This window comes from Aspergillus melleus (assembly GCF_016097325.1).
Source record: "Aspergillus melleus strain CBS 546.65 chromosome Unknown contig1, whole genome shotgun sequence".
In the NCBI taxonomy this organism is placed as follows: domain Eukaryota; kingdom Fungi; phylum Ascomycota; class Eurotiomycetes; order Eurotiales; family Aspergillaceae; genus Aspergillus; species Aspergillus melleus.
This window is the reverse complement of record NW_025763370.1, coordinates 587,342-612,755: the sequence shown is the minus strand read 5'-3', so window position 1 is coordinate 612,755 and position 25,414 is coordinate 587,342. Positions and strand designations below refer to the sequence as shown.

At 52.2% G+C, this 25,414-nt stretch overlaps 9 protein-coding genes across 9 annotated transcripts; 3 read left to right on the top strand and 6 right to left on the bottom strand.

Moving 5' to 3' along the window:
* Positions 1 to 44: 44 nt before the first annotated feature.
* On the bottom strand, positions 45 to 1,947 carry LDX57_000248 (uncharacterized protein; the record flags this gene model as incomplete). The annotated part of the gene is made up of 5 exons (XM_046081897.1): positions 45 to 882; positions 939 to 1,079; positions 1,138 to 1,485; positions 1,543 to 1,640; positions 1,687 to 1,947. The coding sequence occupies 5 exons, from the start codon at positions 1,945 to 1,947 to the stop codon at positions 45 to 47; spliced, it is 1,686 nt and encodes a 561-aa protein (XP_045937853.1).
* A 466-nt stretch (positions 1,948 to 2,413) lies between these two features.
* On the bottom strand, positions 2,414 to 4,106 carry LDX57_000247 (glycosyltransferase family 31 protein). The gene has a single exon (XM_046081896.1). The coding sequence runs from the start codon at positions 3,835 to 3,837 to the stop codon at positions 2,500 to 2,502; it is 1,338 nt and encodes a 445-aa protein (XP_045937852.1). The 5' UTR covers positions 3,838 to 4,106; the 3' UTR covers positions 2,414 to 2,499.
* Positions 4,107 to 6,369: 2,263 nt separating this feature from the next.
* LDX57_000246 (uncharacterized protein) lies at positions 6,370 to 7,481 on the top strand (the record flags this gene model as incomplete). Its single annotated transcript, XM_046081895.1, has 1 exon — positions 6,370 to 7,481. One exon carries the CDS (start codon positions 6,370 to 6,372, stop codon positions 6,622 to 6,624), a length of 255 nt encoding a protein of 84 aa, XP_045937851.1. The 3' UTR covers positions 6,625 to 7,481.
* Positions 7,482 to 7,495: 14 nt separating this feature from the next.
* LDX57_000245 (NAD(P)-dependent alcohol dehydrogenase) lies at positions 7,496 to 8,604 on the bottom strand (the record flags this gene model as incomplete). The annotated part of the gene is made up of 1 exon (XM_046081894.1): positions 7,496 to 8,604. The coding sequence occupies one exon, from the start codon at positions 8,602 to 8,604 to the stop codon at positions 7,609 to 7,611; it is 996 nt and encodes a 331-aa protein (XP_045937850.1). The 3' UTR covers positions 7,496 to 7,608.
* Positions 8,605 to 8,847: 243 nt separating this feature from the next.
* Positions 8,848 to 9,009, bottom strand: LDX57_000244 (uncharacterized protein; the record flags this gene model as incomplete). The annotated part of the gene is made up of 1 exon (XM_046081893.1): positions 8,848 to 9,009. One exon carries the CDS (start codon positions 9,007 to 9,009, stop codon positions 8,848 to 8,850), a length of 162 nt encoding a protein of 53 aa, XP_045937849.1.
* A 66-nt stretch (positions 9,010 to 9,075) lies between these two features.
* Positions 9,076 to 10,129, bottom strand: LDX57_000243 (glycoside hydrolase family 75 protein). Its single transcript, XM_046081892.1, has one exon. It carries the CDS (start codon positions 10,019 to 10,021, stop codon positions 9,194 to 9,196), a length of 828 nt encoding a protein of 275 aa, XP_045937848.1. The 5' UTR covers positions 10,022 to 10,129; the 3' UTR covers positions 9,076 to 9,193.
* A 3,073-nt stretch (positions 10,130 to 13,202) lies between these two features.
* On the top strand, positions 13,203 to 15,212 carry zrfD (putative plasma membrane zinc ion transporter; the record flags this gene model as incomplete). Its single annotated transcript, XM_046081891.1, has 5 exons — positions 13,203 to 13,455; positions 13,514 to 13,708; positions 13,756 to 14,688; positions 14,767 to 14,866; positions 14,954 to 15,212. 5 exons carry the CDS (start codon positions 13,203 to 13,205, stop codon positions 15,210 to 15,212), a joined length of 1,740 nt encoding a protein of 579 aa, XP_045937847.1.
* A 588-nt stretch (positions 15,213 to 15,800) lies between these two features.
* LDX57_000241 (putative ABC multidrug transporter) lies at positions 15,801 to 20,574 on the bottom strand (the record flags this gene model as incomplete). Its single annotated transcript, XM_046081890.1, has 12 exons — positions 15,801 to 15,899; positions 15,991 to 16,436; positions 16,514 to 16,673; positions 16,737 to 16,943; positions 17,010 to 17,317; positions 17,368 to 17,461; positions 17,507 to 17,682; positions 17,733 to 19,147; positions 19,196 to 19,740; positions 19,796 to 20,206; positions 20,279 to 20,323; positions 20,383 to 20,574. 12 exons carry the CDS (start codon positions 20,572 to 20,574, stop codon positions 15,801 to 15,803), a joined length of 4,098 nt encoding a protein of 1,365 aa, XP_045937846.1.
* A 3,453-nt stretch (positions 20,575 to 24,027) lies between these two features.
* On the top strand, positions 24,028 to 25,204 carry LDX57_000240 (zinc-dependent alcohol dehydrogenase family protein; the record flags this gene model as incomplete). Its single annotated transcript, XM_046081889.1, has 3 exons — positions 24,028 to 24,157; positions 24,215 to 24,234; positions 24,293 to 25,204. 3 exons carry the CDS (start codon positions 24,028 to 24,030, stop codon positions 25,202 to 25,204), a joined length of 1,062 nt encoding a protein of 353 aa, XP_045937845.1.
* Between the last annotated feature and the right edge of the window lie 210 nt (positions 25,205 to 25,414).

Genomic DNA, 25,414 nt, shown 5'->3' with positions numbered 1-25,414 from the left:
ATGCCCTGAAGGTCGAGCAGCCTCATATATAATGCACAATAACATCACCCTCTCTCCAAGGCCCCAGGGATCTGCACTGCAGTAGTACCCGCCTGCCCGGACAGCTCCAAGCCATCAACCTCCACCAAATTCGCGTCGTCCCCTTCCCACCCCTCCCGCTCATCCTTGACCATCCTCACGAAAAGCACATCCAGCACTAACGCCACGATGCTAATGCCGACACCAAAGTATAACGCCGCACGGTACCCAAGAATTCGGCCCCCCGTCTTCGCGATCTGCGTCTCGATTGTCGACGCAAACCCCAATCCCAGGCTATTCCCGTAGAGATTCAGGGTGCCGATGATCGAACCCGCAATGCCCTGCTGATTGCGCCGGACGGAGTTACTCGCGATGATCTGTCCCGCCGTGTAGACTAGATCTGGACAGAACGAGAAGAGCACAACGCTAGGAAACATCTGTGCCCAGTATGTCTGGCGCAAGGGCACGGTGGCCATGAGTACGTTCGAGACGAGAATCGTGATCGTCCCGATGGCGAGGATCCATTGCGCTGCGAGGCGTGGGATCAGCCATGCGGCGAGACAGGCGGCGCCGGTGGCGCAGACCACGAACGGCGTCCATCCGACGGCGAACTCGAGGGGTGACCAGTTCCAGACTTCGAGGAGCCAGAGGACTTGGTACCAGATGAGTGTGCCGACGGCCATGTAGTTTAGGAGGACGACGAAGATGAGAGTGAGGAAGCAGGGGGCTTTGAAGATGTCGAGGGGCATGATTGGGTGTAGGGTGAAGTTGCGTTCCCAGATGAGGAAGCTGGCGAAGAGGAGTACGGAGATGATGAGGAGGGCGATTTCGTATGGCGTTTGCCAGCCAACGCTGGGGGCTTGGCTGGGGGAAATTAGTATGGCGATTAGTGGCCAGGGAGGATCAAGGAGGATACGTACTTCCAGACGAAGTTGAATAGGATAAGGGAGCCAGTTCCCAGAGCCGAGCCGATCCAGTCAATTTGGCCATGTCGGTCCACGGCGACTTCCTTAGGGGTCAGAGCCCACAGGGGGACAAAGACCGTGGCGTTAAGGCACGCTCTGTTGCAGTCAGCATGGCCGATTCTCCCTACACCCTGGTATAGAGGACAGGACATACATGAAGACAAAAAACCACTTCCATTCCGTCTTCTCGAGGAACGCGCCTAGAAACAGCGCCCCAAAGTATCCCCCCATCGGCGCCGATGCACCAAACAAGCCCAAACTGAGGTTGCGAACCTTTCCAGGTGGATTGGTCGTCGCGATCATTGCAACCGCGTTCGGCATGATCGCGGCGCCGCCAATCCCGGATAAAGCTCTCATGCAGACAAACGCGAAGAAGTTATTGCAGAACGCGCTGATCAACGTGCACACAGCCAGCCAGATCCCGCCGAGAATGAGGAGTCGGCGATGGCCGAATACATCGCCCAGGCGACCGCTCATTAAAACGAACGTGCCCTGCGTCAATCTAGTTTGTCGTCAGTGTGTGAAGTCGAAGAAGGCCAGGTCGGGTTTAGACACGCACCCATAGCTGGCCCCGATCCACGAAGCGTAAGAGTCCTTGACCCCCATCGATTCAGTGAGTTTACTTCCCCCTGCGATGCCAGAGAAATTGACCGTCATCTGTCGCCTTCAGTGCCAATTCGTGGTATCGAGTCAGATAACGTACCTGAACCAGATTGGCCAAAATAATCAGTGCCGTAACGGCCAGTCGCCGGGGTTTATTGATGACCGTCAAGGATGCACGTTCAAAGACCTGCTGACCGGAATCTGGAGCAGGAGGTTCAGGTTCGCTTGTTTGGACGCCGACTGAAGTGCGTGAGCTGGGTGTCAGCTCTGGCCTGGTCTGTGGAGCTGCGCTCGCAACAATCGGAGGCGTCTCCGATGCGGGAGTGCTGAGCTCAAAGTGAAGTGATTGAGCCAATGACATGGTAAGGGATTGCTCGGAAACTTAGAGTGGCGAAGGGAAAAGACTGCATATAGAGAAATACGAGGACTGGGTAGATACAAGGGGAGGAGGATATGATAAAGAGGATAAATATCTGCATCTGGGGTAGGCCTACCCTCGTGAATCGCCTCCGCGCGGGGAAGCAACTGAAAGCTCATTTGTAATCCACACCATTTTGGCTAGTTAAATGCTTCATGCCAAGTAGGTCAAGTGGATACATCATATTCGCTTCGACTCAAGGATTCTGTTCGGAGGCTGCTCGGGTTGGGTTTTGATAGGTCGCTCGGGATTCGAATTCCTAGTCGCTCCCACAGTCGAAGAGGCTGGGATTTGGCTGCTTGACAGTCGACCGTTAATGTTCATTGCTCTGAATTAAATTGGTTTCAGGTGTCTTCAAAGTTTGATACTCAACCTGTCCTGGGATGGTCTGTACGGGAAACCTCATCTGTCTGTAGAATCCTTAATCTTCGAATTACCCAAATCTAAATAATAAGTCGAATATATATACATGAAGCGTAAACCATTACCATCCATCTAGACCACCCACAGTGCCTGCGGACACGAACCCATCTCCTGCACCAGAGCATCGATTCTCTCCGGGATCCAGCCCGAACTGATGCCCGTCGCCGCACTTCCCAACTTCGCTGTTGCAGACACCCAGCACGTATCAGCCTGCTGCGAATACTGTACGCAATCTGGGTCCGACAGACACTTGCGCCGACACTCGACCGCACTGCGACTGCGACTCGATATGGAATTCTGCGGCGCAACCCGATTATCCCAATCATACCGCACGCCGGTCAACTGCGGCCGGACGACCTGCAGGAACACATCGCGATAGAGCAACAAGTCCTTGCCACCGGCGAACCACTCGCGATCCAAGTGCCAGAGACGGTCGACTTCGGGGAGCGTCAAATGATGGAACGTGACGGGCGCATAACACCACGGCGTCTTGTAGTAATCCGGCGAGAAATAATCCAACTCGGACGGCGGCCCAATCTGCAGCGCCGGCCACGACCAGAGCAATCCCACCCCGGACTCAGCGAGCAACTGACCCAGCACGCAGTCGCCGGCCCAGTTCTCGCGCGTGATGCTGTCCCACCGCGCGACGTCCCTGCGTCGCGTCTCGGCCGCCCTTTCCATCGCCGGTCGCGACAGGACGATCCCCGAGCCGCCGTGCGCAAACAACACATCTAGGATCTGCATCTGATTGCCTAGATAATACGGGCGTCGGTGATCCAACTGCGCCAACCAGGCGACCAAATTTGACCACACGAAATATGTATCCGCTTCCATGAACACGTACCATTTCGCCTTCTTCGGATGGCGCAGCGCCTCGTCGATCATCGGCAAGAACTTCCACTTATCGAGCTTCCACCCTGGGTTATTCGGTTTGCCGAACACCGTATTCACGTCCTCGTTCAGGTCCGCGCGTGTCAGCGCCGCTCGCCCGGCCTGTCGCACGCGCTGGTAGACGTTGAATTCCGAATTCATCCACTTGACGGGGTCTGGGATGTTGCGCAGGACGTCGTGGACCGGGACGCCGTCGATTTCCTCCGCGTAGTCCGAGAAGATGACGGAGTTGGGGACGCAGCGGAGGGTGGTTTGCAGGTGCGTGGGCACTTTGTCGCGCGCTTCTGTGACGCCGGTTTTTAGGATGACGAGGATATCCTCCATGCCGGGGATGGAAGGGCATGGGGCCGTGGCATTATGCGGGGCGTGGTCCGGTCGGGCGGAAGAATTGTTGTTGGCCGATGAAGAGGAGTCTGAACGGCCGAAAAACAGATACAGTGTGAATAAGAAGCCCAGGAGAGGCCAGACCCAGGGGATGCGACGGCCTGGCGGACGGCGAGGGTGGAATAATGTCGCCATGGGCGAGTGTTGGTGCTATTATCTAGTTGTGTTTCTCGGTCGGCGGTCGGTCGGTCGGTGTTCTATCGGTATACAGCGCGCATGGTGCCGCAGAACACAAAAGAAAAGAGCGAAAGAACGAAGGAACGACCTGGAAACCCAACCCCGGGCCATACCCATGATTTAATATGAAATCCTTGCCAAAGATTGGCATGATTGGCACGATTGGCAAGGGAGCACAAAGTGAAAAACCACGACGAGAAAAAGGGGTGGAGAAACAGCAAACCAGCAGCTGCAAACCGCGCAATTCCCCCTTGCACTAAAGCTTGAATGCGGGAGGATCGTCGCGCTGTTTGCCTTGGCTGGGCCCGTGTTGACGTACGCCAGAAGCCCAAGGGATTCCAGTCCTTGGAACCGGGGGCTGGTTTGGTAGTTTGATTGGTCGGCTGAGGCTGACTGGGTCTTGGGAGAGATCTCGTTTGCTCAAGCGCGTTTGTTAATCGTGTTAGAGAGTTGGAGAAGTGCCGGAATGCCAAGAGGGAGAGTCAGAAGTTAGGGCTTGGGTTGGCGCATGACTTGACAGCTCCGGGGGTGGGTCTGTTTCACCGGGTTGGGGGTGAGTTTATTTTCGATCGCGAATGCGCTGGTTTTGCATATTATTATCTCTGTAGTTTCATCTGTGTTCCTCAAGTAAGGTAAGGTCTGCATGCTCCCTGCCTTCAGTCTGCAGATCCTGATCGCCACCACATTATGTAACTGTCGTATTCGTAACACTCCATATTCATCAAGACTGTGTGATCTGTACGACGGAGAACACGATGAGTGAGATTAAAATTCTCCTAGATGATCTGGATCCGTTTGACAGTCTGTCATGCCACTATCGCTCCGTTTTATGCTTAACGCAAGAGCTCCTTTTGGCCCCTGCGCCCGACTGTGGCTCGGCGTGACTCAAGCGCCAACAGTGGCGCGCAAGGCTGAACTAACGGTCGATGACTCGACGGTTGGTTTGACTGTGTTAGATTCTAGCACGATGGGTGTCCCTTTAGATCGCGCTAGGCTACAATGTTGGCTTATTTATACCTTGTTGGCGTGGATGTGGTTGTTGCCAGTGTGACTTGAAATAGAGTATGGACCCTTCAGGCGGATGTCTTTCGAATGAACACCCGAAACCGTTTGAATTCTAGAGCGAACATTACGTACATCATGGCTGTTTCTTGCGAGCCATCCGTGATCATGAATAATTCTTTTTCCAAGGTCTAAACCTCGGCGCGTGGAAAGAGCACGCATCAAGAATCATCTGAAGCAATCCAACAAGAACAACAAGACCAACACCAACACCGCCACCCCAGCATATCCAACCCAGAAACTCACGAACCTAACCTCATAGAAAGGGACCAAGCCTAACCACCCCCGAAGAACGTTCCCTCACGAAACGAAATCTCAGATTCTCCTTCCTTCCCCCAGAACTCCGCAACCATATCTACCGCCTCCTCGTACAGCCCTGCAAATGGGACATGCGCCATTTCCCCAATTTAGTCTCCACCCCAGTCGCCTTCGACAACGCGGGTCTTAGCACGCACTAGTTTCCTTCCTCGTCCAATGTCAGCTACGTCTGCGCCGGATGCTACTGCTCCATGTGACTATGGCGTGGCAGAGCCCCCGTGCTCGTTTCTCCCCTTCGAAGCGTCTGGGCACCTCCGCCCACGAATCCTTTTCTGTGCAAAAATTGCTACTCGTAGAAGGTGCTCGCGAAGAGGGAACTTCACCCAAGGTTAAGACCGTTGAAGTGTCTTTGTGTGAGGCGCGAAGATCTACATATCTTTTTGATCAATCAGAGGTTTTATAACAAGGCGGCGCGTGTGTTCCGGATGGAGAATACGTTGTTGTTCGAGAATTTAACTATCATGCGAGATTTTTTGGAGTCGATCAGACTAGGGACTTGATTACCAAGGTCTCGGTGATCGCGGATCCAGATGGGGGTAGTGAGGAGCCGTTGCTGTCAAGAGATGCCCTTCGGGGGATGTACTGGCTGGGACGGTGTCCGGGGTTAACGGAGCTGGAGCTGGATGAGTTTTTTCTTGAGAGGGTGTTCTGGGCGTTGAAAGTCAAGAATGTGATGTCGAAAGGTTACATTAGGGTTACATTATCAATGTCCACCTGTGTGTAACGTTTTGTATTGTCGGAAGGACTCCCTGGATCCTGTGTCAAAGGTATTGGCTCTCAATACTCCTCTTGGTCAGAAACCTACAATTCAACTCAAATACAGTACTTGCTGCATCCCTCCTAAGAACTCAAATTGCTCATCAATGTCTCGTCTATTATTCCGCCTTTCGTTGGTCCGTAGAATGTCACAGACAGCCCTGTCTACTCCAGTCAAGCCTCTGAAGATAGACACGCATCATGATCTAGTCCCGGAGTTCTACGCCAGAGGCATCAACCCTTCCATATCTACAGACCAAGTATCTCTAACTCCCTCTAGCTGTCCAAGATGCTGAGGAGGGCCCATCCGGCTGGCCCAAGCCCCCCTGGAAGGCCACATCCTCTCTACAGCACATGCGCACCATCGGCACCAAAAAGTCAATACTCTCCCTCACAGCCCCAGGCCCAGCTATCGCCTCAAGCAAGCAATCCATCTGGATATTGCTCGCCAAGCAAACGAATACGCCGCCTCCACCCGTGACCAAGACCCAGAGCACTTCGGCTTCTTCGCCTCCCTGCCCTCCCAACTCGGCACGGACGGCGCCCTCGCTGAAATCCAACTCCCTCGGTACCCTGCGCACAGATGGCGTGACCCTTCTCACCCGCTAGGGCGACGGAAACTACTATCTGGGCCACCCAAGCCTTCACACGTATCTGAGAGGAGCTTGACCCCGACGAACCATCGCTTTCATACACCCAACACACCCCGTCGATAAAAACAAGGCAAGTCCCCTCCTTGCGCCCCCCGCCATCGACTATCCGCACGAGACAACACGTGCGACGGTCGATCTGATCATAAACGGCGTTACGGGGCGGTTTCCTCGCTGCCCGCGCATTCTATCGCACGCGGGCGGGAGGCCGCCGTATTTGATTTCCAGATTAGCCGTCATGGCCGACAAGACGAGGTATCAGCCAACGTTCAGGACGGGAAAGACGTCCGACGAGCTGGTGGCGGGATTTCGTTCGTTTTAGTATAATCCTGCGTTGTCGAGGCGCCGGCCGTCTTGAACCTGTTGTTTGGTGTTGGTGCCGTGTGAGCATGTTTCTTATGATGAGTACTTTAGTGTTTGGCTTGTGTTTGTCCCAGCTGTTTGGTGCTAACGATGACTCCGACTTTCCGTATGCTGAGGTGGATAAAATTGGGTTTAGGGAGTCATTGGAATCGGATTCTATGGAAGAGTTGCGCGAGAAGGTTTGTTTTCGGAAGGCTGAAGTCTTACTCTCACACAAGACGTATTGAACTTACCTTGTTCTTCTCGACACTGAACAGCACCATGTAAAGAATCGAGTGTCTTCCCAATATGTTGAACAACCTCACCTGTTGGATAACACTGAGGCAAAGTGCATGACGTCATAGCAAAGGATCGGCGAGATGAACAGATGGAAATTGGATGTCGATCAAAGTTTGTCATAATTTAATTCGAAGATCTTCATGTACTAGAGCGTTCATATATCAATCAACTAAGACTGAAATTTCTGCATCTCCTTTTAGGCGCCGTAACACCAACCGCCGTCGACACAAAACTCCCTGGTATCTCGTCTAATCACACAATACCACACCAATGCTCTCGGCACAGTCTGATCAAACTAACTTTAGGCAACCAAAACTCCCCGATATCTGATGTTCCCCTCGTTCAACGCCTTCAAACACTCGCTCGCGCCGTCCGCGTTCAAAGGATAGGTCATCTTGATCGGCTTGATGCCATGGAAAGCCGCGAACTCCAGCATGTCTCGATGGACCTGGCGCGACGAGACAATAGAGCCCTGCACGCGCAGGCCCTGGCCTAGAAGAGTCATGTACGGGAACTTGAACTCGTCCATGGAGACAGACAGCGGCGAGATGACGGCGCCAGCGTCCAGCACACTCGTGTACAGGTTCCAGTCCGGCTGGGCACTCGTCGTAACGATCAAATTGGTCAATTTGTTCCCGATCTTTAACTCCTTGGCCCCTTTCGTCGCGTAGAATTCGGTAGCGCCCAACTTCAACGCCTCATCGCGCTTACTGTCCGTCCCTGAAAACACCACTACCTGACATCCCATCTTCGCCGCGAACTGGATCGCCAGGTGTCCGAGGCCGCCGATGCCCACGATACCCACGCGCGACGTCGAAGTCACCCCGGCCACATGCATGGCGTTGTATACCGTCGACCCGCCGCACATCAGCGGCGCCGAGTCCTCGTTGCTCAGACCCTCAGGGATCTTGAAAAGGAAGGCCTCGCGCCAGACGGCGTGCGTGGCGAACGAGCCCTGGTCGGTGTCTGCTCCCGCGTACATCTTCCGGTCTGGACACATCGTCTCCCAACCTGTTAGGCAGTGAGAGCAGTATCCGCAGCAGTCGTGTTCGTAGCCCCAGCCCACGCGGTCGCCTTTCTGCAGGAACTTGACGTCTGGCCCGGTCTGTTCGACTATGCCGGTGCCTTCGTGGCCAAGCGCCATGTCCGCTTTCTGGTAGTGGAGGTCCGTCCCGCATACGCCGGAGTGGGTGACGCGGACGAAGACATCGTCGTGCGAGAGGTCGGGGCGGTGCGTAGTGGCTTTTTTGATGGTTCCGTCGCTGGAGCCTTTATAGACTGTGAAGTCGAATCCCATGGTGAATACTGGTTTTAAAATATGTAGATCGAACTGGAAAGTATGGTTTTATTCTAGCCGGGTCCTCTCATGGGAAGAGGGGTTTCTGATTTATGATTTATAGATCCTCGCTGTTTTCATGATGTCACTAGGAAGGTTCGGATATCGAGGAACCCTAATCTTGCGCTTAACGTCATGCGGTGGACACCCGTCTCCACGAGCAGCGTCCCATCATCCAGTCAATTGATCCAGGGTTGCAGCTAGTTACAGTTCCAGCTGAATCGTAAATTCTTCAGCTGCGGCAAGCTTTTTCCGGGTCTGGATGCATGTCGTATCACTTGCGTAGGTCTGTTGCTGCTGTTGCGTCCATCCCTCGCTTCCAAGGGATGCCGCAATTTTCTTGCCACTATCAGGACCGTGTGCCATCTGGACTTGTTTCGAGCAGGAAATGAATGTAAATTGCAATTATCTAACGAATGACAAAATTCAAATGTTCAAATATTCTACAGATCAGCCAACCAACCGCCCGTCACCCACTAGCCACACCGTAGATCAACCCGTCCACTCTCCCCGCCTCCAAGCCAATCCAAACTTCAGAGTCCAGACTGACCTAAACATGGTGGAACCGACGCATGCGCATAGTAGTAGCGTTACCATGGAAGCTCGAAGTCATACCCTTGCCCAGCCCGGCGACCAACTTATCACCCAGCGCAGTGATACTCTCCTCGAACTCCTCATAGCTCTCCGCATCCCACTTGGCCTCGTCGCCAGGAACAGCCTCCTTTCCAGAGAATGCGATGTACAAAACATCCTTCTCATCATGGCCGCTGTTCCCGTTCATATCCTCGCCAAAGCAAGCCGTCGCGGTCGCCAGACTGGCCTCGCCCACAAGCGGCTTGCCATCGTCGCCGTTCGTATCGCCCCAGATCCCGTAGATCAGTTTGCCGTTGCACACGACCGCCACGAGACTCAGGGGCTCGACGCCGTGCGCGCGCGGATCGAAGGTCGGGTCGTAGTCGCCTTCGTTGCCCAACACCACATACGGGTGGATGTAGGCGTTCAGGTCGCTGATGCCGTACTTGGAGACCTCGTCTTTGAAAGACGTCTGGCCCTGAGTGTCCTGCGAACTGCCGCAGCGGCCGTCACCGGAGGTTTGCTCGCCGTCGCAGTCGATGTCCATGTTCACGAGCTCTTTGCCGGGCCCTTTCAGGTAGAAGCCCGATTCGCCCATGTACCGGCTGCAGTAGCTGTAGTCGGTCGCGCCTTCGTCGGTGTCGTGGAAACCGCCTTGCAGGAGGTCGGAGCCGGAACAGTCGCCGGAGTTCTTGACGTGCGTGTAGAAAGCGGCGACGTTGGGGGGAATTTCCTTGGCGAGGACGGTGTTGGTGCTGAGGAGGAGGGACAGCGAGGCTGTTGCGAGGGTTTGTTTGAAGTGCATGGTGGTGGTGGTGGGTTGGTATGTAAGTGAGTGAGTGATTAAATGAAAGTAAAGGAAAGACGAAACAATTGGCCTGCAATTGTACTGTTGTAAAGTCTGGAATGAAAGTGAGTGATGGGATGAGATGGAGGGATTTACAACGGGGGATCTGTCTAGCTTTATATCCTCGTCGAGGCTGGTGATCGCTGTCACTGCACCTGAGTCCTGGCCCAGCAGGTATAACGTATCGTCCGGTGGGCTTGGGGCCAAGATCATGCGCTTCAAACAGTCTAGGGGCCCGTAGACCTGTCAGTGCATGATTGTGGATAATGACTCGATCTAGAATGCCCCGTCGTATATTCTATCTAGCGCCACCGATAGGCCCGAAACGTCGCCGGCTGAGAAGAACAAAGAAGGGGAAATTCTACCCATCCAAACGCCTCTCGCTACCTTATCCTCTAGGGACGATCCGCGCAAGCCGTGAAACGCCTCCCGCTAAAACAGCCCTCGTATTGCATTTGACAAGGCAAATTGAGCCGATCTAATTTCCACCTAACTCTACTGACAAAACACTGAAAATAATCGATCATTCAGCATTGCGTTTGTGGCGACTTCCCTCGGTGTACCTACAACATCTGTTTCATCTCCAGACAAAGAAAAGACGGCAACAGGAACAGGACTAGTCGATCTGGGGCCAAAACGGAAGCTTTTTTTCGGACCCTCGCTTACGGTGTTCACGAAGAGAACGTTCAGACCAGTTCCCCAATTCGGATGGTACTTTGGCGCCGACAGTCCGTGGCATCTGATTGATAACCCCTGTCGACAGCATGGCGGGGACCAATTCACTGAACTGCTAGTCGGTTGATATTTCCGTCAGCAGTAACTGGATTCAAATAGCCCTGTGGATCGAGGAATACGGGGACTGCAGATTTGGGTTGTGGCAGGTGTTTCAGGAGAGGGTAGGCAGTAGGCACTGGGTAGATTGGCGATTGCTCAGTGGGATAAAAATAGACATCGCGAGGGAGAAATAACCTGCAGCCAACTGAAAGCACTAGCAGAAATCGAGGAGAAACAGTCCCGGTGGGCTCAAATTGGGGGCGGATAAGGATCAAGCCACAGGGACACAGGGACCGCCATCCGTGTCCGTGGCTGCAACTACTTTCATTGGGTTATTCTGGGCCCAGAAATAGTTAAGACTTAAAAATTGTTCCGGAATGCTTATCGTTCATATTAATTATTTCCTAGTTGCTGACGGTTCCTGGCCTGTCAGTTTTCCTCGTGGTGGAGACGAGACGGCGTCTGGGGGCCGGCGGTCGAGTGAGGTAGGGCTGGTCTGGATGGGTTAGCGATCGTCAGGTTATTCTGGGACCTGATTTCGTTTGCTTGCTAGCGGCTTGTTAAAGTGTAGAGATCATTCGACTCCGTGCCTATCTTCGATCTAGTCTAGGAATTAAATTCGGCATCGGGGGCGGATAGCCTGTTTCTCACCATCGGAGCCGTTTATCTTCCGTGATAGTCTGCTTCATTTGGACTTTGTAGATCAATGAAATGCATGGTATGGCACGGTTTATTCTCATTTTCCTCAATTTCCTCGTCGGGAGTTAAACACGGATCTGTCTGGTGATCCTCATTCGAGGTGATGAGACAGGCTGTCAGACGCTGAGTCGGGGGTGTATCCGGTCCGGTGTCAAGTGTGGTAGTATTCTTGACAAATTATCCGATTATGGTTTCTAGGTCGTGTCGATCACTCTATCTCAAACGGTTAACGTTCCCTCGTGGATGCTGCCTTGTGGTATCCCGAGTTCGCCGAGTTTGCCGTTCGGCGATGTTGCTCGTGTTCTGCGCCGTGGGGTCCTTTCTGTCCTTTCTGTCAACTCTTCCAATATCATATACTGTAAGGTGTTTGTGACAATCAAGTCGAAAGTGACTGGCCGAGATAATTAGAGTCAATTCTATGCATTTAGAAATTTTTAGCTCCCTGAGTGTGATCTCATTTTTAACCGCTTGTTTATCTACCACCCGAACATGTGTTTTGGTTTATCTTTAGGTGTCGGTTTTGCGTCTCCGTTAAATTCAGAGTTGAGCTTGTCTAGTAGCTGTTGGCGCTAAAGTCTACCTTATTTACTCGGAGGATCTCCAGTCCGGTTCACAATCAAGGAAATTAAAATCCTGCTGAGTAACCGAGGGCGTTGAGATTTTGTTTTTGCCCTAGGTTATGTTTGCGTGGGGTTTGGGGACAAGACCGTAGCGATGCATACGTGCTTGGAGTTATCTGCCATAACTTCAGTGTCTACTGGCCATAGTTATATATATTGTAGCTTAACCGACGTATCTATCCGATTAGTAGTCTATCTAATCATGCTAACTACCTGAAAATAACCTTTTCTTTGCTCATCACCTGTATCAGTTGGTAGATATATTGTCCACGAGACACCAGTCATTGAACCCCGGAGCTGCCGTAGAGTAGTTGGCAATAAGTCGATCAGGATACGTGATGCTCATCTTGTATATCTGGTCACCTGCACCACAGCCAAAGGGCTAAAATTGCATAACAATGGCGTGCACTCAGGCCAGCGCATCTCAAGAGATATATGTTTGGGTTTGGCAAGGCAGAGGTGCATTATGCCAGATGCTGTGTTCGTTGGCAGCGGTAGTCGCGGTGAAGTGGCTGTGGTCGTCGGAGGATATCATGCCCATGTAATCTCCGCGGACCCAAGGCCGCCCATGCATCCCATGAGGGTCAACACCAATCCCCGACGGTATTTCCAGGCTGGATAGATCAGATTTGACTGTTGTCACAGACTCACAGTATCTACAGTTCTACACTGCTCGGCCCGGAGGAAAGATGCCAAGACCGTCGGGCCGGGGGATTCTCGCCCGGAACGAATTGCGTTAAGCCAAGTGGGTCTGTTTTCCGCACCCGGCACCAATGGCAGTCCGCAACCGGACGCATCTGGCTTTCGATTGGTCCGTTGCGTCCCGGCCCAAAGAGCGCCAAGGCCAGCCTTACCGGATTAAGCGACCGCGGCAGCGTGACTAATACGACCCTAAGGCACCCAGGCCACCGTTGTTACGTCGGCCGGTCCAACGTTGAAAACTGTCTCTCTCGTCATTCCCCTTGACCTGTTCAATCTGCTGGTTCACTGCAAGACTGGAACGTAGTCCCAAAATCCATAAATTATCCACCGGTCGCCCAGCCAGCATGAATTGCCCGTCTCGCACCGACGACACCCTGTGGCACTGCGAGTGGAACCAGAATCCACCCTCGCTGGCCCCGGATCTCACCACTCGCCAAGACCTGAATGGCATCTCTAATGTCCGCCAGCGTGAGGACCGCGGAGGCTTGACCGGTGTATCATTTACCTGCTTCGACGAGGCAGGGGGCACGCCGATACACCCTATCGACCCCGAGAAAAATACATCTTTCCGGAATGGGGTGTCTCTGACTCAGTCAGGTATGTGGATGGCATCAAGGAGGCGTATCGTGTCGATTGAGCTAACGTATATCGACAGAACGCCCCGTTTACCCTTCGACCGGCGGTGCTGGTCAGGGGAAACCCCCGAATAATATTCACTCAATGCCTCAGACCCTGAAAGGTTGGGCACTATGGCTGCTGTCGGTTCTATTCACTGCGGCCCTTATCTCTCACGACACTATCTTGCGATATGTGTACTCTTTCCGATCGCCTTCTATCGAACTTGAACCAGGTATGAAATGCTTCTGACATACAGTCGATTTCCTCTGACCCAAGTAGTCGAACGTTCCTACGACGTGCCCCTTCTTCCGAAACGGGACTCCTGCGCTTCCAATAACGTCAAAGGAAGCGAGTACAACACCCCTCTGCATGTCGCAGCCCTCTTCATCATCTTGTCTGTGTCCACGCTCGCCTGCGTATTCCCAGTGTTAGCCAGCTGGTCCCCTCGGATGCGCATTCCCGCCTCGTTTCTCTTCTTCGTCAGCCACTTCGGTACCGGCGTCCTCATCGCCACAGCCTTTGTGCATCTCCTGCCGACAGCATTCCAGTCTCTCAATGACCCCTGTCTGTCTAAATTCTGGACTTCCGATTACCCCGAAATGCCGGGTGCCATTGCCTTGGCCGGGATCTTTCTTGTGACGGTCATTGAAATGGTATTCAGTCCGGCCCGCCACTGCTGCCGCGGCGGCACCCGCCCCGGCGAACAGCCCGTTTACATCTCGGGCGGCGAGACCGAGAAGGGCCCATCCATGCCCCAGATCGACGTTACGGATCACTCGACTGCCCTGGAAGGTGAGGGAGACGTCTCGCAGACGCAATCGCAAGGCCAAGATCTCGCGCATCTTCGCGACATGGGCCCGCTCATGGGCCGCTCCTCCAGCATGAGCCGTGCAATCAACCGCATGGGCGAAGACCCGGAACGCATTTACCGTATCTCCTCCGTCCCTGAGGATCCGCAATGCTGCGAGTCGCAGCAACCGTCGCAACAGCCTAAAACCGAGGCCGTCGCCCAGGACACAGAGCCTAATGTCCACGACGATAGCACAGACGATGCACTCACGCTCAATCCGCAGCAGAAACACAACAAGGCCGTGATGCAGGTGTTTCTACTAGAGATGGGAATCCTGTTTCATAGTGTTTTTATTGGAATGTCGCTCAGTGTGTCAGTGGGGAATGAGTTTGTGATTCTTTTGATTGCGATTGTTTTTCACCGTATGTCTCCTTGCTCCATAATTACTCTTTCCCCCTCTCTACAATCGTCTTGAATGACGAATCGCTAACTCGATCTAGAATCCTTCGAAGGTCTCGCTCTCGGCTCGCGCATCGCCGCCCTCGACTGGCCCGAAAAAGCCCTCCAGCCATGGCTCATGTCTTTGGCCTATGGATGCACGTACGTCTGCCTAACCGCTTCCCAAATCACCTCTTCCACAACCCCCCTTCTATAATAAAATCCCCCTCTCTAACCCATATTAAACAGAACCCCAATCGGCCAAGCCATCGGCCTCGCCACCCACACACTCTACAGCCCGGACTCCGAAGTCGGCCTCCTGCTTGTCGGCACCATGAACGCCATCTCGGCTGGACTGCTCATCTTCGCTTCGTTGGTGGAACTCATGTCTGAGGACTTCCTGTCCGATGAGAGTTGGCGCATCTTGAGGGGACGGAAGAGGGTTTATGCTTGTTTGTTGGTCTTTGGGGGCGCGTTCTGTATGAGTTTGGTGGGGGCTTGGGCTTGATTTCTCCCCCCCGGTTTATTTCTGTTGTTGGGGAGGTGGGTTTTTGATGGAGTGGATGATTGTTTTGGGTGAGGATTGTGTGTGTGTGTGTGTGTTGGAAGGTAGGAGAAGGGGTCATTGAGGATGAAGGTATTCCAGGTGCTGGTTGTGCAAGTCTCGTGGTTGTTTACGTGGTGATTCTGGTGTACTGATGACGTGGCGCGAGGTGCCGAGAAGGAGGTGTAGATAACAGGGTGAGAATGCGTGTGAATAGCGAATGGGGAGGTGATCATGTATATAGATGACTCTGGATATAGTTCTTGTCGGTTCGAGTGCAGATAGTCGCGAAATAGTATATACGTGATGCCATGAACTCCCATCTTTGTTTCTAGTCTGGTAATCAATTTTCTGATTGTGAACCTTCAATTGGTATGGATCTAAGGTATGCAAATGTCTTATTAAATAGTCTAATCTAGAAATTTGTCTATGTCTATGGCTTCAAATGCATCGATGTCCTTCCCCAGAATCCCATATCGGGGTTCCATCTATCCCAAAACCTATACCCAACCAACCATTATACGACCCACATCCTCACCACCTTAAGGAAGCTCACTCCGACCGCGCACTCTTCGTCTTCTTACTCCTCAACTTCATCATCAAAAACACCAGCGCATATGACGTGATACAAAACAACGCAGTAATTCCCGTCTAGAAATATCATAATCAGCATCATCCAATAATGAACACTGAACCCATAGCCAAACGCAAACCGAGCATAAAGGGGAAGGGAAAAACTCACATCTCTCCAAGAATAATACCTCTCCAACAAATTAAACCCCTTGGCATAATCCGCGCCCGAGGAATACTTGCAAAACGCACACTCCCCACCAGCAGTAGAAGCAGCATCCACCAAATACCCCGTTCCCCGCTGGATAAAATCCCCCATATAATCGGCACAAGTCTGATTGTCCGGCGCAGTGAACCGGACCAGTTCATCGGCCTGGCACTTCACCTCCACATCCCAGAGGACTTCGCCGAGAAGCCCGCCCACTAGGTACGTGAACGGATCGAGGTAGTAGAGCCAGTATCGCCAGAAAGGTTGCATTTGGGCGTAGGGGACCACGACGCCGCAGAAGCTGACGAGGCCGGCGCCGATGAGAACGGGGTTCATGATGGCGGCGAAGTATTCGTTTGGGGCGTACGCGGCGATGGCTTGGCCGATAGAGGTGTAGAGGAATTCGTAGACTTATTTTCATTTGTTAGTACTGCGGGTTTGGGGGGAACGGAAGGGAGGGGAGGGGAGGGAAAGGGAGAGTACATACAGATCATTTGCAGATACACATGTCCTGAGATGCTAGCTTGCACTGGGAATCCAGCAGTGAAGTACCAGCAGGCGAAGTATAGCGTGGCGCAGAGGATCAGGTAAGGGATTTCGGAGACGGCTTGGGCGCCGATGAAGGCGAGCCAGTGGTAGGTTTTGGACTGATTGCGTTAGCATCCTCTGTTTCTAATTCTATTTAGTGAAGATCAGGCAGGATAATATACCTTCTTCTCTCTCGTCTCGAATATATCCCGGTTGTGCAGAAAGAACGGCTGCATCTGGTTAATGCACCCGGGAGCAACGAAGATGAAGTTGAAGATTGCAAAGAGACGAAGTTGCAGCGCAAATGTGCCGTCGCCGATCTTCCAGAACGTGAAGCCGCTGAATAGAGCTGCGAACACGTGCAGGATGATTTTGTTCCACATGTAATCCTGCATTTTCAGTGTCAGTTTCAAGGACTCAAATTGGAAGGTTAGTAGGGTGTGTTGAATGCATACCGGCGACCGCCACAACTGAATCATAATCCTCTTCAAAACCATCTTGAACTGGAACCAATGTGAAGTGGCGAAGTCCGACTGATCCTCTTCCTCCTGGTGCTTTGCCTGGTTTTCGCGGTTGAGGGCTTCCAGTTCCTCGACTGCGCGAGCCCGTTCTTCGGATTGGCTCCAGACGTCCACCCAGTCGATCTTTTCTTCCGTGTTGCCTTGAATGACCTCGACGATGTGCTCGGCGGGATTGGCGTCGGGCGCGCAAGGGGCGCCGTTCTTGCTGAAGTATTCGAGCACCTTGGTGGAGTCTTTCCCGGCTGTGTTTGGTTAGATCAGGCATGCTGAGCAGGGGAGGAAGAGGACTTACTCTCGCCGAAGTAGGCCATTTTGCCGCCCTTGGCAAGAAGAAGGAGGGAGTCGAACGCTTCAAACAACACGGCCGAGGGCTGGTGGATTGTGCACTGCGACTGTTAGATCGGGTTTCTCGTCGAAGAAAGAATACGAACCAGAACCGCCTGTCCACCGTCAACCAGCTTTCGGAGAAATCGAATGATATTGTACGCGGACTGTCCGTCAAGACCGGATGTGGGCTCGTCAAGAAAAAGAAGAGTCGGTTTGGCAACCAGTTCAACGCCTAGTGTTACTCGCTTGCGCTGTTCAATGCTGAGACCGGCTCCCGGGACTGGTGTCGATGTCAGTATGGTGTTCATCTCACCAGTGCATGTCACTTACCGCCGATCAAGGCATCCTGGATATCGCTCAACTCGAGCAGTTCAATGATATGATCCACGTAAGCCAATTTCTCTTCTTCAGGAACAGCCGCCGGCTGACGCAGTAGAGCCGAAAACACCAAAGCCTCTCGAACTGTCGCGCTGGCTTCGTGTACGTCCATCTGTTCGCAATATCCCGTTGTTCGCTGGAAGCTGATCCCCTGCGGACGGCCATCGATCAGGATAGACCCGTAGATCTCCCCGCTATCTTTGCGCTGCGCCAGCACATCAAGGAGTGTGGTCTTTCCAGCCCCCGACGATCCCATCAACGCGACCAGATTGCCCGGTTTCACGAACCCAAAGACCTGATCCAGTAGTTGCTTCTTCTGTCCATGGAACGGAACATGGTAGTCGAGATGATTCCACGAGAAAGTCGACTGTTTGGCTGTCTTACTGAGCGCCGCCGCAGTCGCAGCCTCTGACTGTCCTTTGACTTGCGCATTTTCCTCATCAAGCTCCTTCGTCTTCTTATGGCCGCTGCTGCCTCGCTTATACAGCAACACCGACGACCCGCCCTGGCTATTCCGCATCTCGAACCCAACCGCCGTCAAGAAGATATAGAAGGCCCACATCCCGACGATGATCCCGAAACTGCGCCAGATGTGGTGGACCGAGTAACTGTATTGTTCGCGGATATACGCCGCTCCATCGATGACTCCGTCCTCGTTACTGCCCAGCACAGCACATCCTCTATTCGAAGACGCAGCATCCGCATAGCCTGGCCCGTAGGGGACATAGTCCGGCTCGACGCACTGGAGTTGCAAACCAACGAATTCATTCGCCATGAGAGCCTCGAAGGCATACGAGCCGGGATTCAGGTAGAAGATCCATCGGAACCAGACATGCATCTTCTCAAAGGGGATGAGGTAGCCGCCGTAGACGAAGAAGACAGTGGAAAGGAGACCCGAGATCTTGGATGCGTTGCCGAACTGTTTACACAGCGCGCCGACGGATCGGAAGAGTTGCATGAAGCAGAGGGTCTGTGCGATTACGATGATCCAAAACGTGAAGAACCGGCCGGCGTCCATTTGCAGGGCGGACATGAAGTAGAGAATTAGCGAGAAGCAGGATACTTGGACGATCACGATCGGGATGTCGGTTATGGCGTTGGCGATGCAGAAGGCTGTGGGTCGGTAGAAGCCGAAGCGTTTCTGACGGGAGAGGATCGGGCGGCCCATGAAGGAACCGGTGGTTTCGGAGAGAGACTCGAGGAGAAAGTAGAGGACGGGGAAGAAGAGAACACCGGGACGTAGGAAGATGGAGCTGCTGTCGAGTTTCAGATTGTAGAAGAGACTGCCGCAGACAAGAGCTTGGAGGATGGCCGAGACAATCTTGATGCAGAGGGAGAGCTTGTCGCCGGCCATGATTTGAAATTGCCTGGAAAGTTAGTCTCTGTTACTAGTGTTCATGCAAGGCAGTACTCACCGGATCGTGCAGGCCACAATCTGACTCCATAGACTGGCAGTATACGGACTCTGCGGACGAGGAAGGTGTTTCTTTCTCTTCTCGCTCGCCACAGCAATGGCCAGATCTTCCTCTTCGTGTGTCAGTTTCTCTGGCGGATCGATCGACTCCATGGCCTGCGCATAGATCGCACTGGCCTGGAACCGAGCCTCGAATTCTTCCGGCGTATTGGGGACCTGAGCCTCCATTCCTGGTTGCACGATGCGCTCCGTCACCACCGTCACCGAAGTCAGGAAGTCCGCGATATTCGCCCCCTTGGGCACAATAAATCCCATGTCCTCGAAGTATGGGCGCGCCAGACTCCGCGGACCGTAGTAGGTGACTCGTCCGTCTGCCAGGACCAGGATCTTATCGAACTCGTCGTAGATACCATTGCCGGCCTGGTACATCGTCGCGACAATTGTCTTCTCGTTCTCGCTGGCCTCGCGACGCAGCATTCGCGCAAACTCGACTGCCGTCTTTGAATCCAGACCACGTGTCGGATTGTCCCAGAATTGAACCGGACTCTGCGATTTATTAACATCATTCATGTCACAGACGGTTAGAATGAATATGTCATACCTGACCGGCCATAACCTCCGCCAACGAAACTCTCTTCCTCTCACCGCCAGAAACACCACGAATAAACTCATTCCCGACCAACGTCTTCTTCGTATGGGGGATACCCAGAGAGCCCAGAATGCCGTCTCGTGTCTCCTGCACGTAGTCCTTCTCGTTCTGCAGATGCGCTGGTCTCTCGCGAGGAACTTTATTACGCAGCGCAAACTTCATCGTCCGGTTGACTGTCAGTGTCGGGAAATGCGCATCGTCCTCGTCGTTGAACATGATTTGTTGTCGGAACCGTTGCGCTAATTTGTGGTCCATGCTGCCGTAGCGCGTTTCGCCGAGCACTTCGTCGAATGTGGCACGGTCGTTAGAGAGGACGCGGAGGAGAGAGGTGCAGCCTGAGCCGGGGCGACCAAGTACGAGCATCTAGAGATGGAGAGGTTGTTAGCTTTTGCTTGGATTTGGGACAATTGGGGGAAATAAGTGGAGGGGAGATACCATTTCGCCTGGCTTGACTTGACCGGTTACATCTTTGAGGATCGTCTATTCTTATTTTTTAGCCTTTCTGAATCTGTCCTATGGAGTATTAAGATAGTAGATACCCTCTTCGGCCGCTGATTCTTCCTGAAGATGTCTAAATACTGGCGTGGATCGGCGACAGAGAGCAGCGTATCACCCAGCGCCGCATCAGGCGCGGTAACGCGGACGTTAACATTGCGGAATGTCAGTGTCAACCTCTTGCGGATCTGTTGGTTGACGCTTTCCAGATCAAGCGTCCCTGACGAGGAGTCCATTGTGCCTGTTGCCTTCTGTCTGATGGCTTGGGGTTAGTATATCGTTGAACAATGACCACGTAGGGGACCGGCTTACCAACCAAATCACTTAATGACTCTTCCCAGCACATTGAAAGCTTGGTAATTAAGACATGCAGCTCCGCGGAACTTATATATTACCCATGAATTTAATATCCCCCGTGAAATCATAATAGACCCGGTATGCCGTGCAAGCTCTTACATCCGTAAAGCCGCATCGCCGCATATCCGAAAACCGTATTGCCGGACCCACTGTTCCCACTATCAGCCAATTAACGTCGTGTATTGAAGCGCGGAATCCACCCGCGGAAAGCTTCCCTCGAGAATGCGGATATATTAGAAAGCGGGCAGGTCGAGGTCCAGTCTGGAAGGTGGATAGACGTAGCCAGTCGTAGTAGTAGCGGCCAATGGAGCCAGGGTTACGTTTACGCTCCTATAAATACACATGGGACAAAAACGATCATATAAGTGTTTTCGGGGGTTTTGGCCTTCTCCGTGCTCTTGTATTTCTAGAACGTTCCTCTGCCCTCTTTTATAATTTCGAGAATTTCCTGTACTGCTAAAGTTGATACCAATATAGCTAATATTCCCAAAAGTATTGTGTGAACTGCTAACCCAGATAGTCTTATGGGAAATAAATGACCTGGGATTCCCGTTTGGATCATGACCAGAAAGCTAAATGAACAGCACAGAAAGTAATCATCACGACAACACATAAGAAATAAAGATGTTGCGCAAAGCCTCTGATGTAACATACAAGACTAACTAGCGTGAGAGATAATTGATCGTCACTAATGACTATGCAAGAACTTCGCACGAAGCGTAGCTGACACAAACAATTTGGATCGATTGGCCTTGAGTTGGAAAGAGTCTCTTCCTCTTGGCTTCACTCTTCGTCCACCAGGAATCTACCCTTCATGCTGGTCGTTTTCCCCCGTAGCATTAGAAACACAGCGTATGCTTAGTACGGGTGCAGGGGTCGTTTTAGACCGTCCACCTCGAACGCGTCGTGTGGTCCCTGGCCCTTGCGCATAAAGAAACGCTCGGAATTCCTTTACCGACGTTCGTTAAATTAGTCGACGCAGAGTTTCCACTAAATAAGTCGCATACGAGTCCTCCATCAGCCTCTTACGGTCTGGGCACGCGCGTGTAGTTGATGGAACTCACCGTTGCTCCGCGATCTGCGCCTCGTCTTTCGGCGCGGCGCTATTATCCTCTTCGGTCTTATCGGGTACCTGCTCGTTTATTTTGATCCTGACCGTGCTCCTACGTTCCTTGTTTTATATCGGGTACGGTGGGGTAGTCGCCGACGTATCTCGTTCTTTTCAGCCTCGTCGGGGCAGGATCCGCAACTAGTAGACCTCGTCTGAGCGTCTTTCTTCAAAACTGGTTATCCACTGACTCTCCGAAAGAATGTCCTCCTTCATCTTCTTATTTCCAAGCGGCATCGTTTCCCGTAACACTTCCGTGTCTAGGTTAAATCTATACTAGACTTGAAGGCGGTTAATACACGCTTGTCCCTATATAGGTGTACGTGATATTAGAGTGGCGTTGTGGTTATCGCTAGACTCTCTATCTACTATTAAGTAGAGGCTGAGAGCTGCTAACATGGTCTTCGCGGGTGGTCTAACACAATATATCATCACGTTCGACGGGAGGTGACAGAAATATGTAAGTCGTGCCGAGAAAGAGTGGGCACAGAGCGCAACCGGTCGCGGTAGAACAGGTGGCTGATTATGTTCCTTATAGCCGAAGACATCCGGAACTGTGTGTCAAGCATGCCGAGCGACATGCCGCTGGGGTGGAGATACATATAGACGTTGCGGACACGTTGTGCAGGGGGTTTGTGTCAAGGGTAGATAGGACCACCGGCGCGAGCTAATAATGGTCCGATTAGGAAGTAGCCGCGGGATCTGAAAAAAGCAAGCAGCGGCCATAGCTCGCTCTCAGTGGCTCGGGCAGCCTCATCAATAACAATAAGACTAGATTGGACACTTTTCTGGACGATCGTCTGGCTGGCACCAAAGGGGGTGGCGACAATAATGTCGGCTCGACAGAGAGTAACAATTAGCAACGCCTTAGTTTTCGCGCGCAAAGACTCGAGTTTATTTAGAGCTATCTTGTTTTTTTATACTTCTCCAACATATCTCGGAACGCCCGGTACTTGTTAAGCTGTGTCGTCTTTCTCGGTAGAACGTCATTCGGCTGCTGCAAGACCTCGATACTATATTGGGACCGGTGATAATCTGTCGCTGATGGCTGGAATATTGTTGAAAAAAATAGTTTTTTCTTTTTTCTACTGTTGAAGTTGGTCTTGGTGATGAGCCTTTCGATAAAGCGAGGAATCAAGAAACCCTTCTCCAGCAAGTCAAGGGCAAGGGCTTTCTTAAAGTATCTTGCAGCCACTGCCTTTTCAAGGGTAACAAAGTCCAGCCAGGTCGCCCCAAGGGTTAGTCTCCTGATGTTGCCCATTTCTCAACGATATCTCGAGCTTGCATGACCTAGCTTTTAGGAAATCAGGGCTGCCCAGTAAAGCTCATAGTAATGGTATTGCGGTAGTGTAAATTTCATGGGACTTCCCATGTCTCATCGGTATCTTGAGCTTCCGCTGTAAATTTAATCACGGGAATGTAGAGGCGGCTTTCATGACTAGCCACCACGGGATTTTTTTTTGGGTACCTGCCACGACGGGGCACGCAATTCTGATCAAAATCGAGGGTATAATCCGTCTTTATCATCGACGGTGTGATCCAGCTTTAGGTAGTCATAACTACCGAATGTCCATCCCTGTACCGCTCATATTAATGGAACTGCGAAGTCTGGAGGTGTAGAGGGTTTGGATTGATGAAGGAGGAGAAGACCGCTGACTAGGTAGCCAAGATTTACCATGGATCACATTGGGCCAGAAGAGTGAAGTAAGCCTCAGGATCTTCCATTCACCATTATTGTGCACTACCAAAATCGTTCACTCAGGTGGAGGTATGTCTCGGTCAATTCACGGATCACTTGCAAGGCGCAGAGGCCACTACTAGCCTCAATATCCTTTCTATACGTATTGTATTGACACTCTCGATGATGATTGCGTTCCCCAAAAGAAAAAGAAAAAAAAAAAACCAATCCCCGGTAATCGACCCCCATAATGACTCATGAAGCTTTGGAGGTTTACTGCTGAATGGTTCTATAGAAGTTGTATAGCATTTTTGGCTATGAGGCTAGCCAACTTGATGACGTGACCGGTTGCTCACGGGATATATTCACTAGTTAGCTAACTAGTCAATTATTTCAAAGCAGTGACAAATCAACTTCGAATCTGACAAATCTATTCACCACAAGTCACTGCAGGCGGTATAACTGTCTATCTTCAGGGAATAAAGTCTATAAAAGCATGGTCTGCCTACTTCACCAAACAAGTAACACACTTCTCAATCCCTCGTCATGACCGCTCCATTCCCAATTCCAAAGACAACTAGACAGTGGACTGTCGTAGGTGATAATGGACTTGAATCCTTGCAATACACGGAACAGCCTGTACCTGAACTTGGCGACAGGCAGGTCCTAGTTAAGAGTAAGTTGCCTAACTATGTGCCTTCTTGCCTTTGTAGTACTAACTGGTCTCCCATAGTTCGAGGTGCCTCCCTCAACGTACATGCTCTTCGGCCCCACTCTTCCCGCGGACCATAGTAGACTAACATATGCTTAGTATCGAGACCTCCTCATCATCCAAGGGAAATACCCCTTCGACCTGAAACCAGGCGTAGTCCCCGGCTCCGATGGAGCCGGAACAGTCCTCGCAGTTGGCAAACACGTCACTCGATTCCAGCCCGGCGACAAAGTCGTCACTATCATCAACCAGCAACACCTTGCAGGGTCAATGAATGCCAGATCCCTAAAATCCGGACTTGGCGGCTCCCTCGACGGCACTTTACGTTCCGTCGGCGCGTTCGATGAAGATGGCCTGGTCACTATGCCTGAGGGATTGAGCTTCACGGAGGCTGCGACGCTCAGTTGCGCGGGATTGACGGCGTGGAATGCGCTGTTTGGACTGGACGGGAAGCGCCCCATGCCGGGGCAGTGGGTCCTTACTCAGGGTACTGGTGGTGTGAGTCTTTTTGCGATTCGATTCGCGAAAGCGGTTGGCGCGAGGGTTATTGCTACGACAAGCAGCCCGGATAAAGTGAAGTTTCTTGAAACGCTTGGTGTGGATAAAGTGATCAATTATCGTGAGATTTCTGAATGGGGTTCGCTGGCCAAGGAGTTGACTGGGGGAATTGGAGTTGACCTCGTGGTGGAGGTTGCCGGTGGAGCGACACTGAAAGAGAGTGTTGCTAGTCTCAAGCTCGATGGACTGATCAGCGTCGTTGGTGCTGTTGGAGGCCAGGGAAAGGAGATACCAAACCTGTTGGATACTTGGCTTAACCTCTTCACTGCTCGCGGTGTTTGGGTCGGGAATCGGCTTCAGATGGAGGAGATGTGCCGTGCTATAGAAGTGTCTCCGGACAGACTTCGTCCTGTTGTTGATCCGCAGGGTTTTACGCTTGAGACGGTTAAAGAGGCGTATGGGTATCTGGAATCGGGGAAATATTATGGAAAAGTCTGTATTGAAATTGCATGACTTGGTTGATATGATGTTGTGGCCAGGTATGCAGTTTTGGATGCCTGGTTTGTCTTCGGGATTTAGAGATGAATGTGTAGGCGTAGCTCACAGGAGATGCATCTCAACTTTATTATTTCTTATTTCCCTTTACATAAGAATCATGGTGTATCAATACATGGGGTACTCAAACCATATCCATTCAGTCATACTTTGACTGCTCCATACCTA

What these genes read in the sequence shown, in the direction of transcription:
- LDX57_000247 (XM_046081896.1), bottom strand. Translation starts at nt 3,837, where the DNA reads ATGGCGACATTATTCCACCCTCGCCGTCCGCCAGGCCGTCGCATCCCC.
- LDX57_000243 (XM_046081892.1), bottom strand. Translation starts at nt 10,021, where the DNA reads ATGCACTTCAAACAAACCCTCGCAACAGCCTCGCTGTCCCTCCTCCTC.